Source organism: Schistocerca cancellata, chromosome 1 (assembly GCF_023864275.1).
Source record: "Schistocerca cancellata isolate TAMUIC-IGC-003103 chromosome 1, iqSchCanc2.1, whole genome shotgun sequence".
Lineage (NCBI taxonomy): Eukaryota > Metazoa > Arthropoda > Insecta > Orthoptera > Acrididae > Schistocerca > Schistocerca cancellata.
The window spans coordinates 641437026-641458109 of record NC_064626.1 but is presented as its reverse complement, the minus strand read 5'-3'; the positions used below and the strand labels follow the sequence as shown (position 1 = coordinate 641458109).

Here is a 21084-nt window from a genome sequence, read left to right as displayed (position 1 = left end):
AAACTTGCAATAAGAAATTCAGAATGCTGTTTGACTGAAGTAAGTACAGGTATATATATTTCATTCATATGCAACAATTTCCAAAATTTGGTGCAAAACATCATGAAAATGGGACATTGTGCATGGCATTGGCAGTTTATTAACTCTGCAGAAAACAGACCTCACTTTTCAGTGTAAGAACAACTTTTCCTATCTTTAAAGGTTACTCCTAAGGTAAGCCTAAAATTTCTGTTAAAAAAGTGAGTTTTTAAGCTCTAGGTTGACTAATTGTCTTCTGGTGCATTTGTAGTAAGCTATTCAAATTGTTCACAAACTGCAATGATAATCATTAATATGTAATTGAAGGGGAGTTTTATTTGATTTATGCCCACATGATTATTATGCAGAGGGAAGGAAAAATTTCCTCATGATCCCACACAGTGTCAGAACAAAATCAGATCACTGTACAGGTATTATTTTTCTAAAATAAGAGCCCCTATTCTTAGTGTGCTGAGAGACTGCCAAATGTTTTTGTTTCGGCAGATGAGCTCTAACATGTTTGTGCCCTGAGAAATAGGTCTTAATCTGGATGAGGGTCAGTACAGTTTTGCAATATTCGGAATGGAAAGTGTCCCTTAGATAGTTTTTTTAAAAAATTATATACTGTCACAGTTCATTGTGGGAATTGTTTTGCAGTTTGTTTCCCCACAGAATGACTATCTTAAGACAGAAGTTGACAACAGTGTTTTAACCTTGAAAAGAGTTTTCCTTGAGATTGTTTTCATCAACTGTGAAGAAATACCTGTAAAAAATTAAAATCATTGCATAATCTCTTGGAACTTTTAATTTATGGCCTACCCTGGTTAAATTGATTGCTGTAACGACTGTTTCAGTTGAAATTTTGTAGGTGTTTCTGGAGTCATAATTGACATCTTTTACGGTGCACAATATTCACTTTGGTATATGCATTATTCGTTTTGAGGCACTTAATAGCCCACAGGTAGCAAGGATTTTTATATTCAAGTGAGATTATAATAAGGTAAGAGCACCTATAGTCGACACATTAAGAGAATTTTTTCTGCCTTCTAATACTATTAAATAAACGTAGGCTCGAAAATTATTTTCTGAAACTTCAAAGTCTCACCTTTCATCTAAAATATTTTTTTAAACTGATAGCTTAAACTTTTGTAAAAATATTGGGAAATGAACCTTTAAAGTGCACCTAAAATTGATACTCTAAAATGGACCTGCTCCTAAAGTCGACAATTTTGGCACCTATAGTTGACATAATTCCCATATCCCATTTTCTTTTATAACTGACTAGAGCTCAAAATGCGGCGAATCCAATGTTTAAAGTTTTGACATGAGCCCACTCTTACTGTTTAAAAGAATTTTAACGACATTTTACTTTAATTGATAGTTTATGGTAATTTCGTCCCGCTGGACACCAGAGTGGCGTTCGATGTATTTTTTAGATTTTATAAATGGTACTGTGAACAAATCCAGATCAAATGTAGTTCTGGCATAATTTTTCGCAAATAAAAAGTAATTTTTGTTGGAAGCGTTTGGCAGTCAATTGAAAAATGTGGGGAAAATACGATACAAACATAGGATGGCAGACTGCTGATTTTAAATCCCGCCACGTTTTGCCAACAGTCACGTGGTTTATGTTGGAGCCACACCAGCCCTATAGCTTCTGCACAGCAAGGCCAGTCTACTAGTATCTATGGTCGAAGCTCAAACCCGACGAGTGGTATCGGACACTAGGATTTATCCCATGTTTGTAAACACTTCACAGATGTTTTTGTACACCTTGTGATCAAAGATGAATATACTCGTAATGCTTAAGATGTAATTATTGAACACTTGACGTATGCAGGAAACAATTGACATGTGCAGGAAATAACTTTGGAATAGGTCTTTAAAATTACTGAAATAGCTGTGGCTTGCGAAATCTGTTTGTTAATTTAACATAGATTCTGGTTTTTTGATTTTGTGGCAGTAGATCTCCTGTTGTTCTGACAGATTTAGGGTCTTAATATTGGCTTCATTATGTAGTACTACCAGAGTGTTTTCTCGATTGTTGATGACATATCGTTTCCAACGTGTTTGTGCAATGACTGATTTTTCAAAGTGGTTAAGCCTGAAAGCATTTACGTGTTCCTGAAAACGGGTTTTAAATTTTCTGCCTCTTTTCCCTGCGTAGTAACCAGGACAACTGGAGTATGATACTTTGTACACTCCACTGTTGTTGTATGTTTGCGTATTTAATTTTATGTTATGGACGAGTAAGTTTCCTAACTTATTATTAGTTGAGTATGAAACTGTTACATTTTTTTTTTAAAATGTTTGCAATTTTTTGTGATATGGGGTCCAGGTGTGGGATATTGGCGAATATTTTCTCTTCTTCCACAGTGTGGCCATTCGTTATCTTGTTTTTGTGTATTTGTCCATCTAAATTGGCAGTTGTTTTGGCTGTGTAGCCATTGCTTATGGCAATGCTCTTTATTGTGCCTATCTCATTCTCGTGGACGTTTCCTTATAAATCAAGAGAATGTAAACTGTGTAGCATGAACCTAAGTGCAGCATGTTTTGCATGGGGGCTTAATTATATAAATGTAAATGCAATAATTTTAGTAGCTGTGTGTCCAGTTACGAAGTCTCGTAACCGGTTGGCCCTGAGTAGTATTAGTACGCAATCTGACTGCATAAAATAACAATAAAGAATGAAAGGAAATTTCCGTTAACACCATTGATTAATTAAGTTCCCAGCAACTATAAAAGCTACGAAACAACAAAGCACAAGTGTAACTGTTCTGTGTGTGGAAGTGTGATTCAACCTACACGTATCTGGCACGGTTGTTCCTCAATACGACGAGATATTTTAAACACCATTTACAATGAACTAATTGAAAAACCAGAAATAATATAATTGCACATAGAAACCAGAATTACAAGTCTAATACATGAACAAGATCCAAATGCTTTGTTGGCTGAACCTGTGACCATGAGGCATTGTCATTTAGGAAATTTGAAATTTAAAAAAATTTTGTTACCTCCATATATATTGACGAAAAATACACTGTGATCGTTGCAACATCTTCCATATATGCATTACACCAACCGAACAACATCTACTCTCTCGGCCAGCAGAAGAAAAACTGCACACGACATCCTCTCAACAAGCGCTTCCCACGGCAACCTCTGAACTACAACTGCCCACGACAACCTCTGCACTACTACTGCCCCAGTGGAGGCGGCGGAATAATACTCTTTGGCGCAATCTCTGGCGCTGTAACTCAGTGTAGCCACCTTTCACTTTCTGTGTGGTGGGATGGCCTGGTGATTTGTCCAGTGTCATGTCTGTGTATGTGCGTTTTCTGTGTATGCTGAACTTATGTTTTTGTTGATGGTGATTTTAATATCAAGGAAATTTATACTTTTGTTGTCCTCATGTTCTATTGTGAATTTTATGTTTTTGTGGAAAGAAACGGTAGAGAGACAACTTGAAGGTGGTTCATTGAACCCTCTGCAGGCACTTTATTGTGAATAGCAGATGTAGATGTAGAATACTGCTAGTAGTTCGTCGATCTCGTCTTTTGTTCCATCAAATAGCAGCAAGGTATCAGCAACATATCTCCAGTAATATATTATTTTACTTTTGAGTCTATTGTTTTCATTAAAGAACTTACTTTCCAGATGATTGAGAAATATGTCTGCCAATTCTACTTGGTGATAACTCCAATCAACCGTCGATAGTTGGCGAAATTACTTGTTTACAGTCAATGGTGGGCATAAAAAATTGTCTGAAATCGTGCTACATGCTTTGTTCGAAAATTATTTTGAACAATTAGTTCAGGAGCCTACTCGAAGTGTATATGGCTGCGAAGACGTACTTAACCTCTAAACAATAAATAACCCCTTGCAAATAGAAAGCATTATGTCGCGTACAGGGATTAGTGACCACAGCGTTGATGTAAAGAGACTAAATATCTTCGAACATTCGAACCCATCAACCAAATCCACCACCATCCGTTTAAAAATGCAGATAAAAGTTCATTTCACGCCTTCCTAAGAGACAGCCTCCATTCCTTCCAAATTAACTATAAAAGTGCAGACAAGATGTGGCTTAGATTCAAAAAAATAGTATCGACAGCAAAATATCAAATAAACTAATAATAAATGTATCTGTCCCCCATCCTCCACGGTACACAAAAATAGGCAGAACGATGTTAAAGGAGCAACGAAAAAACCATGCCAAATTTTAAAGAACTTGAAATCCCCAAGATTGGCGAAGTTTCACAGAAGCTCGAAACTTGGCTCGAACTTCAAGACGAGATTAACATCTCATGTTTGGGGTAAACAGTCACGCAGAATTTTTTAAAGGACATGTATTCCCACAACTGCAATATCGGCCTTTGGGCCATTTTCAAGTGGTACTGCAAAAGATTTGCTTCAGCATATGTCAGACTTTGAAATCCTTTGACACGTATACATGTCACATCAAAAAGGCATATCTTCCGACATGTATAAATGTCGTCGTCAAAAATACTTACTTCTGACGGTGACAAGGATTTTAAAGTCTGGCATATGTTGAAACACTCTCCTGCAGTACCACTTGAAAACGACCCACCGGCCGGAATTGCAACTGTGAAATAAATATTTTTTACAGTCAACGGCGAATATGATGTCCTTTAAAAAATTCAAGATGAGATGCTTTTAAAATCAGGAAAGATTCTAGTCGCATGTGAAGTACGCCAGCAGCAAAATGCAATCAACACCTTCACTGCGAGACAGCGAAAGTAATGTTACTGGTGACAGTGCCACTAAAGCGGAGTTACTAAGTACAGTTTTCCGAAATTCCTATACCAAAGAAGACGAAGTAAGTATTCCAGAATTCGATTCAAAAGCTGCTGCCAACGTGAGTGATTTGCATTTAGATATTCTCATTGTAACAAGTCAGCTTAAATCTCTTAATAAAGGCAAGTCCTATGGTCAAGAGAGTATACCGATTAGATTCCTTTCAGACTGTGTTGATATAATAGTTCTGTACCTGACAATCATATACAAACACTGGCTCGAAGAAAGAAAGTTGCACCGGTCTGGAAAATTGCACAGGTCACACCGATACTCAAGAAATGAGGTACGAGTAGTGCGATAAACTATAGACCAATACCAGTGACGTCGATTTGCAATAGGGTTTTGGAACATATACTGCTCTCGAACATTATGAACTACCTCGAGGAAAACAATCTCTTGACGTACAGTCAGCATGGGTTCAGAAAATATCGTTCATGCGAGACACAACTAGTTCTTTATTCTCATGAAGTAATAAGTGCTATCAACAGGAAACCTCAAATTGAGTCTTTATTTATAGATTTCCAAAAGACTTCTGATACCTTTCCTCACAAAGGGCTTTTCATCAAGCTACGAATGTCGCCTCACTTGTGTGATTGGATTGGTGATTTCCTGTTTGGAACACCACAGTTCGTAGTATCTGACGGAAAGTCATCGCGTAAAACTGTAGTGATATCTGGCGTTACCCAAGGAAGTGTCATCAGCCTTCTGTTAATTCTAATCTAACAAAAAGAGAAGAAAAGATTTAGGAGGTAATCTGACCAGCCATCTTAAAGAAAAAGAAGGATTTATTAGATAATCTGAGCAGTCATCTTACATGGTTTACAGATGAAGATGTCATTTACCATCTAGTAAAGACATTATACCAAAACCAATTGCAAAATGATTTACACATGATGATGTTGCGAAAAGTAACAATTGACCCTAAACAATGAAAAGTGTGAGGTCATCCAAGTGAGTACTAAACGGAACCCGTTAAATTTCGGTTACACGATAAGTCACAGGAATCTGAAGGCTGTCGATTCAGCTAAATACCTAGGAATTATAATTAGGAACAACTTAAATTATAACGAGCACATAGGTAATGTTGTGGGGAAGGCAAATTAAAAACTATGTTTTGTTGGTAGAACATTTAGAAGAGGCAACAGGTCTACTAAAGAGACTGCGTACACAACAATTTTCCCTCCTCTGCTAGAGTACTGTTGGGCAGTGTGGGATTCTTTCCAGATTCAACTGACAGAGGAGTCGAAAAAGTTCGAAGAAGGGCAGCTCGTGATCGCGTTATCACGTAATAGGGGGCAGAATGTCATGGATATGATACACGTGTTTGGGTGGCATCCATTGGAATAAAGTTTTTCGTCGTGGGAGAGATTTTCACGAAATTTCAATCTCCATTATTCTTCTCTGAACGCGAAAGTATTTTTTTGACACCCACCTACATGGGAAGAAATTATCATTGTAATAAAGTAAGAGAAATCTGAGCTCACACAGAAGGATTTAAATTTAAGTTTTCCCCGCGTGCTGTTCAAGAGCGGAACGGTAGAAAAAGTGCTTCGATGAACCTTCTTCCAGGCTCTCAAGTGTGAATCGCAGAGTAGACATGTGGACGAATTACTTGACTCTTTCGGTCCCCTTTACGGCCATCATTAAGTACAAATAAGGAAAATATCTAGTGCGACACATTAAATGTGCCTGAAATTCTGTAAGAAATGGCACAGATGCCGAGGTTCACCTGTGCGAAGAACTAGTTACGTGTAATACTCGGGACTTAACTAATAAAATTATAAATTTGTCTTTTGACTTCGTAGGATTTCCAGGCATAATAATTCTTGGTAGTCTTCTCTTCTATACATTTATCTATATTGTAGATGAGTAGAACTTTACTCACTTAATTCAGAATTGCTGCTTTCAAAATTGTAAGCACCTTTACTTAAATTAAAGAGAAAATGTGCAATAGTTAATTGACTTTCATTCATCTTACATATTCAGAGAAAAAAAGCAGAAATAAAGAAAAAAATTCAACCTGTTTCGGAATTTACGAAAGTGTAGTTTGAAATCTACAAAGGTGTTCTTATCCCAAAAGGATCTACGAAACATATTGCTGAAGTTCTGGAAGGGAATAAAATAATATTCAAACTATATGACAATATAAATACGGGTGTGCATCATCGTTCTGTCCTAACAAAGATTAAAACTGAAATTTCACTCAACGATACTTTTCAGCAGACTGGAAGTAGGCATACTGTTTTTCTCCGTCAGGAAGTGACAATCGGCGTGTGCGCTGCAGGGTCAAAAATTCATTCTGGAAACACTGGGATTAGTTTCAGCGCTCTTGTATACGAAATGGGGTGTGTAACATGTGATCATGCGTCTCTACACATAAACTTTCAGTATTAGTTCGAACACACGAAATATCGTTACGAATGTGACTTTACTCTCACCTGTAGCAGTTACCTAAGCTACATCTAGATAATAACAAGTAATCATTTTTATTATTTGCATTGCGGCATATTAAAGAGCTACAAAATTATATGCCCGGTACATGATAGAAAGTGATAAAGTGAGTGATGCCTTCGTAATTCAGGAAATGTCCATGTCCTCGTACAGTAGTGCTCGAGTACGAGGGGATTAATAATGAAATGGCCCAAAAAACTCTGGTAGAATCTTGAATGTGAATGATCTCTCCAGGATGTTTGTAAACATGATGGACGTAAGTCTAATTAATTTCCATTTGCTAGAGACCGAATAGTGGTACTGAAGAAATGATAACTGCACACTGTACAATTGTGAGTCATATGGTTTAGCGGAAAATCTTTGAACTATCACTTTGGGATGTGTTACTCTCAAAGAAGAATCATATTACAAGACTCCAAAATTGTAATGGGTCCTTCCAGATGCCATGAAGAGCACAAGGTGCAGCCAACTGCAGATGGTGACTCACGTCGGTACAATGATGTGTGTCGCTTTGGATCTGAAGAGATTGTCTCTGGTTTCGAGTGGCTATCAGAAGTGGTAAAGGTTGCCAGTCTTGCTTGCGAGATGAAAGCAGAGTTCACCATTTGCAGCATAGTCGACAGGACCTATTGTGGACCTCTGGTACAGAGCCGAGTGGAGAGTCTCAATCAGAGGCTCAGACGGTAGACTGCAGATTCCTCGACTTGGGCGATAGGCAGGTGGGGTTTCGGGTTCCGCTAAATACGGTAGGTCAGGAGTGCATTACACGCCGGAGGTGGCTACACGGGTAGCGGGGGCTGTGTGGCGTGGACTGGGCGGTCTTTTAGCTTAGAGGGCCTCAGGGAAATACAGAAACAGCTTCAGTCTTGAAGAATGCAGGTAGAACACAGGAAAAACGTGGATATAGGAACCATCGGTATAACAGTTGTCAATTGTCGTAGCTGTGTTGGGAAAGCACTGATGCTCAAATCTTTAGAGGCACTGGAAGCAGGCTAAAGCCCGAGATAAGTTCAGCCGACATTTTTGCGAAGTGCCTAACATGAATGCAAAAAGGAATCCGTTAAACTTAGATTACACGATAAATCAATCAATTCTAAAGGCCGTAAATTCAACGAAATACCTAGGAAATGCAATTATGAATTGGAAGGAACACAAAGAAAATGTTGTGGTGAAGGCGAACGAAAGACAGCGTTTTACGTCAGCACTCTTAGAAAATATATCAGATCTGCTAAACAGACGGTCTGCACTACGCTTGTACGTTCTCTTTCGAGTGCTGCTGCGCCGTGTGGTATCCTTACCTGATAGGACTAACGGAGTACATCGAGAAAGTTCAAAGAAAGACAGCACGTTTTGTATTATCAAGAAATAGAGAAGAGAGTTTCACGGACATGACACAGGATTTGAGATGGATGTCATTAGAACAAAGGCATTTCTCGTTACGGCAGCATCTTCTCACGCAACTCAGTCACCAAATTTCTCCTCCGAATGTGAAAATGTTTTGTTGACGCCGACTTACACAGGATGAAACGATCATCATAATAAAATAAGGAAAATCAGAGCTCGCACGGAAAGAAATTGGGTTTCGTTTTTTTTTTTTCACGTTCTGGAATAATGGAGAATTATAGTCAAGTTGGTTCGATGAATCGACATCTAGGCAAGTGTGACTTGTAGAGTAGCCACGTATACGTAGATGCAGGTGAATGAAGAGACAGAGAGTTAACATGTGTTATGTGACCTGAGGCTTTCCCCGAATATATGCTCTTTGAAGAGTTCTCGTGTGTCCACCAGGTTACGAACTTCCAACACCCACGTGAAGGCAGAAGATCAGGATATCCGTGATATTCCTGGAATCTACAATAGGTTGTGCTCTGTTGGCCTTTTGCGTAGTGTTTCTTGTAAAGACAGAACCCACAAAACTATACGGAGTACCCCACGATCTGCCCCACCGTTCGGAAGGCAGTCAAATTTGCACGTATCTCTTTTATTACCCATAACACGTGAGACTGTCCCACTGTCAATGCACAATGTTAAAAAATTTTGGCCGCGAGTTATTTCACGGTGTTGCATTGGGTGAGCACTCTCTCTCCAACGTGGCTGCCACTTTGCCACCATTGTAGTATAAACAAAGCGATAGAAACGAATTCAGGATGATTCCATAATTGGTTACTTTCACTTTTAGTGAACCTAAAAGCAAGTTGCTGCAGGACATTTCAGACATGTCGACAGGACAAATTTCAGCACGTATAACCTCAGCAGGGAATCTCAGACGATAGTCTCATTGAACGTGACAGCTCCAAAGAAATTCTTTCGAAACGACGTTGTTTGGGACTATTTTATTCCGAATCTATTGTCTTCAGCTTATTTTCCTGGTCATTACAACACATAAAGAGAGCACAATAACACAGTTAAAAAGTTTTCAGCTAACTAGCGTCATATTTCCAGATAATCACCCCAACTTTCGACAGCGACGAACGAAATAGGTAGCTGACGAAACTCAGTTCGACCATTACTTGAATATTGCTCGTCTGTATGGGATCCGTACCAGATAGGATTGATGCAGAAAATAGAGAAGATCCAAAGAAGAGCAGCGCGTTTCGTTACAGGTTCTTTTAGTAAGCGTGAAAGCGTCACAGAGATGATCAAACAGCTGCAGCGGCAGAAAATGCAAGAGAGGCGTTGTGCATCACAGTGTGGTTTACTGTTATATTTCGGAGAGTGTACGTTGTTAACAGAGTCAAAAAATTGCTTCTTTTTATGTATATCTCGCGAAAGGCCGTGAAGGTGATATCAGAGAGTTTGGAGCCCACATGGGGGTTAACTGGCAATCGTTCTTCCCATTCACGACGGAAACAGGAGCGTTGGTGCACAAAGTGCCCTCCGCGACACAATGCAAGATGCTTTGCGAACTACAGATTTGATGCAGAAGCCTGTATACCGCGCTCGTAAAAATTTTGACAGCTGAGGCTAGCCACTGTCTTACAGCTTCGACAACAGCATCTCAGCCGAGAAAATATTGGCGACGCAATCCATAGGCGCAGAGACATGGAAGCCTGAAGACACTACATCAAGACTGCTCGGTGGGTTTAGTTGGGCAGTCCATCCAAATGTGTCAATAAATTCCGTCGACGCAGAACTGTTGTGGATCTAGCGTTATCGCATTATGAACGGAAGTTATTCTCTTGCCTCATTCTCAGTGGTGTCTTGTAATGTTGTGACTCGACAGTTGCTTTAGCCTCCAGTTTTTCCAAAATACTAAACCCGTTTACCCATATCCCCAGAGGTGGCTGCATCTTGAATTTCTGCTTTGTTGTACAATTCACATTTCGCCCATTCCGGAAATAACTTTTGCACTCCAGCTCATGGTGGCTACATCTCATTCAAACGTTGGTGACGAAGGTCTTCAGAAAGGTTCAAAAATGTTTCCATTCGACGATATTTTGGTCTGGTGCAAGCATCTGTGGGATCCATCTCGCACAAGCTGCGTGGTAAACAACGTCTCGTAACATTTCGTCTAAAGCGTTACAGTCGACATTTAAGGCTTAACACATAATTTCTTACTCGTACTTAATCACCACGGCCGAGTTTATAGAGACGTTGTTCATTATGATGGATGGAAGCTGAGCGTGTTCGGTAGTGGTTTAAGTGCACTGCCTTGCACTACATACGTCTGTTGAATTATCTCCACACACCCTTATTAGTGGCGGTAGCGTTCTCGCTTCCCGCGCCCGGGTTCCCGGGTTCGATTCCCGGCGGGGTCAGGGATTTTCTCTGCCTGGTGATGACTGGGTGTTGTGTGATGTCCTTAGGTTAGTTGGGTTTAAGTAGTTTTAAGTTCTAGGGGACTGATGACCATAGATGTTAAGTCCCATAGTGCTCAGAGCCATTTGAACCATTTGAACCTTATTAGTGGACGTAATTTGTCCAGTAGTGAGGGGTGCAATGACACGTATCTACACTGCCTGACAAAAATTAGTGCACCATTTTAGAGGTTTCCTGTTCACTCAAGCTGGGACCCACGTATTAGTACGTTGTACAGTCCCCACAGCTGATATTGCAAGCGCTGACTCTGGCATCCAGTCTATCGTACAAATGGCGAATACTGTTCTGGGATACATTATGCCCCGTCTGCTCGACCTGTCCACATAGATCTATAAGAGTTGTTGGTTGACGAGTCGCACGAGTCAATTCTTGCGCCATAGACGTAGTCTGGAGATCACACTGGCCGGCGGAGTTGCTGCCCATTTGGCAGAGCACGTTGAGTCTCACGGTCAGTGAGTGGACGAGCATGATCTGTTGGAATAACACATCACCTTCCTGTTACAAAAACAGCACAAGAATTAGTCACAACGTTCTGCATTGTCCGAGCGCCGGTTAGCGTTCCCTCCAGAGATACCGAAAGTGACTGAGTGATGTCACTTGGAGAAACTCAGACAATAAGGCCTGGGGTGTGTCGACCAGTGTGGCTTGGATGAATACAGTCTACGAGACAGTGCTCATTACACGCAAACGACCATCACTTTTGCGTGCAGACAGGATCTGCTTTAATCGCTGAAGACCACTTCGCGCCATTCCATCTGCCAAGTGATCCTCTAAGGCGCTAGTCGAGTCGTGTACGTTGATGCTGTGGCATAATTGGAATGTGGGCTAGAGCTGTGTGTGCGTCCGTAGTCCCAGTGCTAATAACTGGTCTGCAACCGTGTTGACACGTCTGGGCTCATAGCCCATTTTCTTGCACTTTCGTAGCTGTACGACCTACCACTGCTGTCCTTACAATACGACGATCCTAGTGGGCGTCTTTGCAGCATGGATGTACAGAAACTCATTTACGGGTGTGAGAATGATCATGTAATCACTGATAGCAACAACGTTGAACAACTGCGGCAGTACGTCCAACTCGAGTGCCACTTCTTCGAAAGAGCCATCCTGCTATTCAGAAAGCCACAGTTCGAACTCCCTTAATTGGCTATAGCAAGCACGATTGCGTCTCCATGGTATGACTGCCTGCCTGCTTGCTTCAAACGTTTGGACCTCACCGAGCCTTCTGGCTGTGAGCACTCTCTATTGAAAGGTAGACACAGATGTTGTTCTCTGTTAGTTATGCCACAATTATATCTGTTGTCGGACTACGTTGAAACCATTATCAGTACATCTACTATCCCCCAGGTCGGTTTCCTAAACTGACAAAAGTCTGGGAGAGCGGTGTGCTGACCACGTGACCCTCCATTTCGCGTCGAGTGACGCCTGTGGGCTGAGGATGACACGGCGGCCTGTCGGTACTGTTGGACCTTCACGGCCTGTTCGGGTAGAGTTTAGTTTTCTTTACTATCCTCCAGGTGGCAAATGTCGTCATTGGATAAAAATCGACATAGTCTTTCCAGATGTACTGATTTTTTATTCCGGCAGTTTGTTTTACATGCATTTCGATGTCGGACGTAGTACTCGAACTCTCGCCTGCTGGTGTCACAGGACAACGCAGACGACATGATAGCAGTGGGATGAAGCAAAAATTAGGACTACATCAACATAGTTTGTCTCGGAAACTCAAAGTCAACGTAAAAAAATAATAACGAGTCATTATTTGCGACACTCTACATGCTGTAAAGAGGACGCAATTCACAATATGTTTCGTGGAATGTATTATTCTCTGGCTATATCTAGATATCGCCTTGAAGAAACTAAAACGAAACACCTCTGTATTTACTGATAACACATCCGCAACAGCCAAGAGATTCTGAGCAATGTCTTACAGAGCGACCTTCCTGTAGGGCTGTGGTCAAACTCTGCATGTCTTATCTTTCAGTACAGTTACCTGAGGGAATAAGTCACGTAACTACAACTATCAACAACAACACCATACTGGCTTTTGCGGCGCGGCACGTTACTTTTCACCGCCCTGCCGGTGTCCAGCAGTGTTCATTTGCCTGGCTAAAAGCTGTAGTAGAAAATACTAGACCACTACTGTCTAGTACAGGTCGCAACATACATAGAATTTTCCGGTAAACGGGGTGTGGCTAGTACTGAAATAAAAGTTTTAACTCGGCAATGTAAATTTTCAGGTGTATTTTTACGATAAAGATCACAGTTAATACTGCCAAATCCGTACTAAGTGTCTACACAATGTAAAGTTCCCACGCACACCACAATCACACACGTAGCCAGTTTGTGGTATTTACACCCGTTACCGAAGTTAATCCCCCCCATGAACCATGGACGTGGCCGTTGGTGGGGAGGCTTGCGTGCCTCCGCGATACAGATACCCGTACCGTAGGTACAACCACAACGGAGGGGTATCTGTTGAGAGGCCAGACAAACGTGTGGTTCCTGAAGAGGGGCAGCAGCCTTTTCAGTAGTTGCAAGGGCAACAGTCTGGATGATTGACTGATCTGGCCTTGTAACAATAACCAAAACGGCCTTGCTGTGCTGGTACTGCGAACGGCTGAAAGCAAGGGGAAACTACGGCCGTAATTTTTTCCGAGGGCATGCAGCTTTACTGTATGATTAAATGATGATGGCGTCCTCTTGGGTAAAATATTCCGGAGGTAAAATAGTCCCCCATTCGGATCTCCGGGCGGGGACTACTCAGGAGGACATCGTTATCAGGAGAAAGAAAACTCGCGTTCTACGGATCGGAGCGTGGAATGTCAGATCCCTTAATCGGGCAGGTAGGTCAGAAAATTTAAAAAGGGAAATGGATAGGTTAAAGTTAGATATAGTGGGAATTAGTGAAGTTCGGTGGCAGGAGGAACAAGACTTCTGGTCAGGTGACTACAGGGTTATAAACACAAAGTCAAATAGGGGTAATGCAGGAGTAGGTTTAATAATGAATAGGAAAATAGGAATGCGGGTAAGCTACTACAAACAGCATAGTGAACGTATTATTGTGGCCAAGATAGATACGAAGCCCACATCTACTACAGTAGTACAAGTTTATATGCCAACTAGCTCTGCAGACGACGAAGAAATTGAAGAAATATATGATGAAATAAAAGAAATTATTCAGATAGTGAAGGGAGACGAAAATTTAATAGTCATGGGTGACTGGAATTCGAGTGTAGGAAAAGGGAGAGAAGGAAACGTAGTAGGTGAATATGGATTGGGGCTAAGAAATGAAAGAGGAAGCCGCCTGGTAGAATTTTGCACAGAGCACAACTTAATCATAGCTAACACTTGGTTTAAGAATCATGATAGAAGGTTGTATACATGGAAGAACCCTGGAGATATTAAAAGGTATCAGATAGATTATATAATGGTAAGACAGAGATTTAGGAACCAGGTTTTAAATTGTAAGACATTTCCAGGGGCAGATGTGGACTCTGACCACAATCTATTGGTTATCACCTGTAGATTAAAACTGAAGAAACTGCAAAAAGGTGGGAATTTAAGGAGATGGCACCTGGATAAACTGAAAGAACCAGAGGTTGTACAGAGTTTCAGGGAGAGCATAAGGGAACAGTTGACAGGAATGGGGGAAAGAAATACAGTAGAAGAAGAATGGGTAGCTTTGAGGGATGAAGTAGTGAAGGCAGCAGAGGATAAAGTAGGTAAAAAGACGAGGGCTAGTAGAAATCCTTGGGTAACAGAAGAAATATTGAACTTAATTGATGAAAGGAGAAAATATAAAAATGCAGTAAATGAAGCAGGCAAAAAGGAATACAAACGTCTCAAAAATGAGATCGACAGGAAGTGCAAAATGGCTAAGCAGGGATGGCTAGAGGACAAATGTAAGGATGTAGAGGCTTATCTCACTAGGGGAAAGATAGATACTGCATACAGAAAAATTAAAGAGACGTTTGGAGATAAGAGAACCACTTGTATGAACATCAAGAGCTCAGATGGAAACCCAGTTCTAAGCAAAGAAGGGAAAGCAGAAAGGTGGAAGGAGTATATAGAGGGTCTATACAAGGGCGATGTACTTGAGGACAATATTATGGAAATGGAAAAGGATGTAGATGAAGATGAAATCGGAGATACGATACTGCGTGAAGAGTTTGACAGAGCACTGAAAGACCTGAGTCGAAACAAGGCCCCAGCAGTAGACAACATTCCATTGGAACTACTGACGGCCTTGGGAGAGCCAGTCCTGACAAAACTCTACCATCTGGTGAGCAAGATGTATGAAACAAGCGAAATACCCTCAGACTTCAAGAAGAATATAATAATTCCAATCCCAAAGAAAGCAGGTGTTGACAGATGTGAAAATTACCGAACAATCAGTTTAATAAGCCACAGCTGTAAAATACTAACACGAATTCTTTACAGACGAATGGAAAAACTAGTAGAAGCCGACCTCGGGGAAGATCAGTTTGGATTCCGTAGAAATACTGGAACACGTGAGGCAATACTGACCTTACGACTTATCTTAGAAGATAGATTAAGGAAAAGCAAACCTACGTTTCTAGCATTTGTAGACTTAGAGAAAGCTTTTGACAATGTTGACTGGAATACTCTCTTTCAAATTCTAAAGGTGGCAGGGGTAAAATATAGAGAGCGTAAGGCTATTTACAATTTGTACAGAAAGCAGATGGCAGTTACAAGAGTCGAGGGACATGAAAGGGAAGCAGTGGTTGGGAAGGGAGTGAGACAGGGTTGTAGCCTCTCCCCGATGTTATTCAATCTGTATATTGAGCAAGCAGTAAAGGAAGCAAAAGAAAAATTCGGAGTAGGTATTAAAATCCATGGAGAAGAAATAAAAACTTTGAGGTTCGCCGATGACATTGTAATTCTGTCAGAGACAGCAAAGGACTTGGAAGAGCAGTTGAACGGAATGGATGGTGTATTGAAGGGAGGATATAAGATGAACATCAACAAAAGCAAAACGAGGATAATGGAATGTAGTCGAATTAAGTCGGGTGATGTTGAGGGTATTAGATTAGGAAATGAGACACTTAAAGTAGTAAAGGAGTTTTGCTATTTGGGGAGCAAAATAACTGATGATGGTCGAAGTAGAGAGGATATAAAATGTAGACTGACAATGGCAAGGAAAGCGTTTCTGAAGAAGAGAAATTTGTTAACATCGAGTATAGATTTAAGTGTCAGGAAGTCATTTCTGAAAGTATTTGTATGGAGTGTAGCCATGTATGGAAGTGAAACATGGACGGTAAATAGTTTGGACAAGAAGAGAATAGAAGCTTTCGAAATGTGGTGCTACAGAAGAATGCTGAAGATTAGATGGGTGGATCACGTAACTAATGAGAAAGTATTGAATAGGATTGGGGAGAAGAGAAGTTTGTGGCACAACTTGACCAGAAGAAGGGATCGGTTGATAGGACATGTTCTGAGGCATCAAGGGATCACCAATTTAGTATTGGAGGGCAGCGTGGAGGGTAAAAATCGTAGGGGGAGACCAAGAGATGAATATACTAAGCAGATTCAGAAGGATGTAGGTTGCAGTGAGTACTGGGAGATGAAGAAGCTTGCACAGGATAGAGTAGCATGGAGAGCTGCATCAAACCAGTCTCAGGACTGAAGACCACAGCAACAACCGAAGTTAATAGAGTTCACTAGATCGTTTAGTTATGAAAATGTTCGCTCAAATGTTGTGCCCTCTGCTCTACACGTAATACCTGTTCCAGTCTTAGATCGCACAACCCGCCACGCGATTTTAACTAACAGTCAAAAGCTATAATTTTGATATTCCGTCCGAAATTCCACACGACTTCCACTATACCGTTCACTTAAATACACTTTGTACTACTTCGCGAACTCGTAATTAGCATTTTTCCGCTATTTTACAGTACATTCGTCGGAGCTGCTTTCAATGAGATGTTACTAGTTCGAGCCCTCAGCCACGAACTCTCTAGATCACACCAAAGGCTTTGTTCCCAGCATAGATTGGCGCGAGCCTGCATTTTCCTTATTGGCTGATATCACAAACAGCAAATCAGGTTGCAGTATTATACCGCGCTAACCCGCGCTTTACTTCAATGACCAATCATAGTAAAACATTTCTTTCTATGGCAATTGCTAAATAAATAAATGTAGACAAGTATCAAATATAAAATTACTCCTTCTGAAATTACCGATTAATTTGTGTTCTACTCACGATTTATTAGTACCATAAACTGACTGCACATTTAATTATAGTAAATCCCCTGTATAGTTTAACTGGTACTTCGTGAATAAACAAAATAATTTTCATTTACTTCTTTTCTTCTTCACTCATACAACACTCACACTGCTAATTACTACACAGATAAAACAATTATAATTATGCAAATACATTAAATATTAATCAAACATAACTTTACAACATTCTTTTGACTACGACTGCTAGCACTGTCCGTCAACTGCTGACCTCTGCCGTCTACTAGTACAACTACGTGCAGCTCTGTAACTCAGGTCCATGTCAGCTAGTGACATCTGTCGATGACTCATGCCTATAACGCTATTGTTCTAACAAGTGACAGGAGCGATGCGAAGGCGCTACGCCTCACTTTGTTGCAGGAAACGACTACCTGTACCTCTTGCTATGCGAAGAACCCCTAAATTTGAACTTTCAAATTCTCCTCTTTGTTCTGGTGCTATCATCATCAGTTCATGGCTACTATTGGTGGCTGTTTATAGACGTACGTATGCGAACAATAGTTTTAATTTCTGTATATAGCAGATTGCCAGATTTACGCAAGTTCTCGAATATTGGTTCAATTTCTAAATCCAGATACATACTCCGCAAACCGATGTGAGCGCACTGCAGGGGGTGCTTAGCATTTTCTAATCGCATATTTTGAGTGCGGGAAGAATGCCTCTGTGCGTACAGTGATTGCAGTCCTGTCATCACTATCCCTAAAGGAACGATATGTACGAGGCTTGAGAATATCTGTAGATTATTCACTCAATACCGGTTCTTGAAATTTTAAAGTGGGCTTTCGCAGTATGATTTGCGTCCAACTTAAAGAGTCTGCCAGTTCAGATTCCCGAGCCGGCCGGAGTGGCCGAGCGGTTAAAGGCGCTACAGTCTGGGACCGCACGACCGCTACGGTCGCAGGTTCGAATCCTGCCTCGGGCATGGATGTGTGTGATGTCCTTAGGTTAGTTAGGTTTAAGTAGTTCTAAGTTCTAGGGGACTTATGACCACAGCAGTTGAGTCCCATAGTGCTCAGAGCCATTTGAACCATTTTTAGTTCAGATTCCCCATAATTTCCGTGATGCGTTCCCATGAATCAAACAAATCTGAGACCATTCTTGCCTCCAGTCTTTGTATACCTTCATCCTATTTGGTATGATTGGTACACACGTAAGCAATAGTCTAAGATGAGATTCATAAGATATGTGTACGCACTTTTCACTGTAGAGTATGTTTTTACAGTATCTTGCCAATGAACTGAAGTCCGCGGCCAGCCTATGTAATCATTCCATTTCATATCCCTGCAAATCGTTAACCCCTGGTATTTGTCTCATTTGAGTGACTGACTGTGAATTGTAGTATCTAACAACCCTACCACAACAAAGTTTAAAATTTAATAATGATTGTGGTGTTGCTCACGCTGCTAAATACTGCATTTTCGGGCAACAACAAAGTTATTATGTGGCAGGTGTCATTAGAGCACAGTTAATAAAGTCATTTCATGTAATAATTAATAAACTAGGCACTCATCTTTTCGTGTTTCCCACGCTGGTCTCGTAAAATCATGGCTCAATCGTCGAAAATCTAGGTGGTGATCATTCCAAGCTCGGATGCAAAGAGGCCTAGGTTTTATTATGCGATATTCAGAAGTTTTATAGATGTGTTTCACAAACCATTCTTGAAGATTAAACCTTTGAAAGTTAGCACAATGGTGATGTAAAAAAATAATCAGCCCTCCGAATTTAAGTTACACTTCCTTTTTATTGCTTTTGCTGCAATATCACGTATCACACAACATCACTTCACAATACAAAACATACTTGAAGACATCTTCCTCAGTGTTAAAGTTCACATTTTGTAAGCTGAGTACAATATGCGTCTTTCCAACATGACGCTCAAGACTTGACTTTTTCAAGGTCCGACTCTAACTCTCTGCTTAGGCGCCCAAAAATCAAGAGTTACAAGTATGTCAAAGATCATAGTGACAAAAGAAAGAATACACATAAGAATGATATCATTGGAATACAAACATATCGATGTATCAAAATACGTCTACATTAATGAAATCAAATCTGAATGTTGTCTCAGAAATATGTCAAGTACTTTACAGAAACACAGTAGAATATTGCAGGTATCGAGAGGTTCAGTTGAGGTGCCGTAATGGTTACGTAATTCAAGTACCATTAAAAGTAGAAGGATGCCACTTTTTTTATTTTAATGAAGTGCATAATCCGACGTATCAATATATTTACAGTAAGTTGTCAATCTTTGTACCACTTCGAATACTTGTCAAGATGTGATTGAGCAATTATAAGCCTTACTGAGACAGTTTGTGATTGCAGGTAACTGCACCATCAGCGTTAAAGTACGAGGTTATTGCTAAGACATTGATGTGGAACATGAAGAGAAAGAGTCTCGACATTTTTCTGTTGCACACCTGAATTTATTACGTTTTACCTCTAGTGGGCCGGCCGGAGTGGCCGAGCGGTTCTAGGCTCTACAGTCTGGAACCGCGCGACCGCTACGTCGCAGGTTCGAATCCTGCCTCGGGCGTGGATGTGTGTGATGTCCTTAGGTTAGTTAGGTTTAAGTAGCTCTTAGTTCTAGGGGACTGATGACCACAGCAGTTAAGTCCCATAGTGCTCAGAGCCATTTGAACCATTTGAACCTCTAGTGGTTCTGGTGAATCCAGCAAGAAGTAAATGTATTGAGCCTTCTTAAAGCAGTTATTTTGTTCTGAGTAATCGTACAGGAAGTGACTCATTAGCGGAACACGGAGCCTCAAATGTCAGCTGTGAATGCACCGGCGCCGCGCGTAGTGGCCTCGTGGTTTGAGGCGTCATGTCACGAATTGCGCGGCCCCTCGCGCCGGCGTTTCGAGTCCTCCCTCGGGCATGGGTTAGTTTAAGTAGTGTGTAAGTCTAGGGACCGATGACCTAAGCAGTTTGGTCCCTTAGGAACTCACACATATTTGAACATGCGGCGGTGGACAGTACCTGTTGCTCAGTTCCGTTGACGAAGGAAAACCGGCAACCCTCCAGTGGCTCCACGTCTTTCATTTCATTGCACGTGAGGCTGCCGAAGTCAATCTCCTTGTATCGAATCTCAGCGGCTGCTGAAGTTGGTAAGATGAGCAACGCGAGCGCCAGAGGCGGGACCCACATGGCAGCCATGGCCGGCGTCGCCCAGCTGCTGCGACACTGCAGCCACAGCGCTGGCTGCCCGGAACGTGGTCTGCGGGAGCGCCTCCCCCACCTCCGTGCCTGGTGAGCGAGGTCGTGCCCTCCCCTCCGCTGCCCGTCACTGATGTTGCTCTTACGTAGCGACGGGGACAGCTGTACGGCCTACAGAACTGGTTACACGGGAACTGCACCTCACTAGACGTCTCGTCCATCCGTACGTTTGGCGCATAGGTGCGGATCCAGAGTTCGGTTCCGGAATATGTGTGTGTGTGTGTGTGTGTGTGTGTGTGTGTGCGCGCACACAGGTGTGGAGGTAGGGAGAGGAGGAAGACATGGTTCACCGAGGCCTCTCTCTCCCCTTCCCCCAAGACTTGGCGTCACACTCACTTTTATACAGGGTGTTACAAAAAGGTACGGCCAAACTTTCAAGAAACATTCCTCACACACAAAGAAAGAAAATATGTTATGTGGACATGTGTCCGGAAACGCTTACTTTCCATATTAGAGCTCATTTTATTACTTCTCTTCAAATCACATTAATCATGGAAT

General features: G+C 41.3%; 1 protein-coding gene across 2 annotated transcripts in view; it reads right to left on the bottom strand.

The window, feature by feature from the left end:
* The window catches only part of LOC126183320 (toll-like receptor 2), a 132169-nt gene extending 111627 nt beyond the window's left edge, over nucleotides 1–20542 (bottom strand). The window contains exon 1 of one of the 2 annotated variants that reach the window (XM_049925181.1): nucleotides 20350–20542. In XM_049925181.1, the coding sequence (XP_049781138.1) occupies nucleotides 20350–20526 (177 nt within the window). In that variant the 5' untranslated portion in view covers nucleotides 20527–20542. The remainder of the gene's footprint in view (nucleotides 1–20349) is intronic. The other variant, XM_049925190.1, reaches the window with a different exon arrangement.
* Nucleotides 20543–21084: the final 542 nt, after the last annotated feature.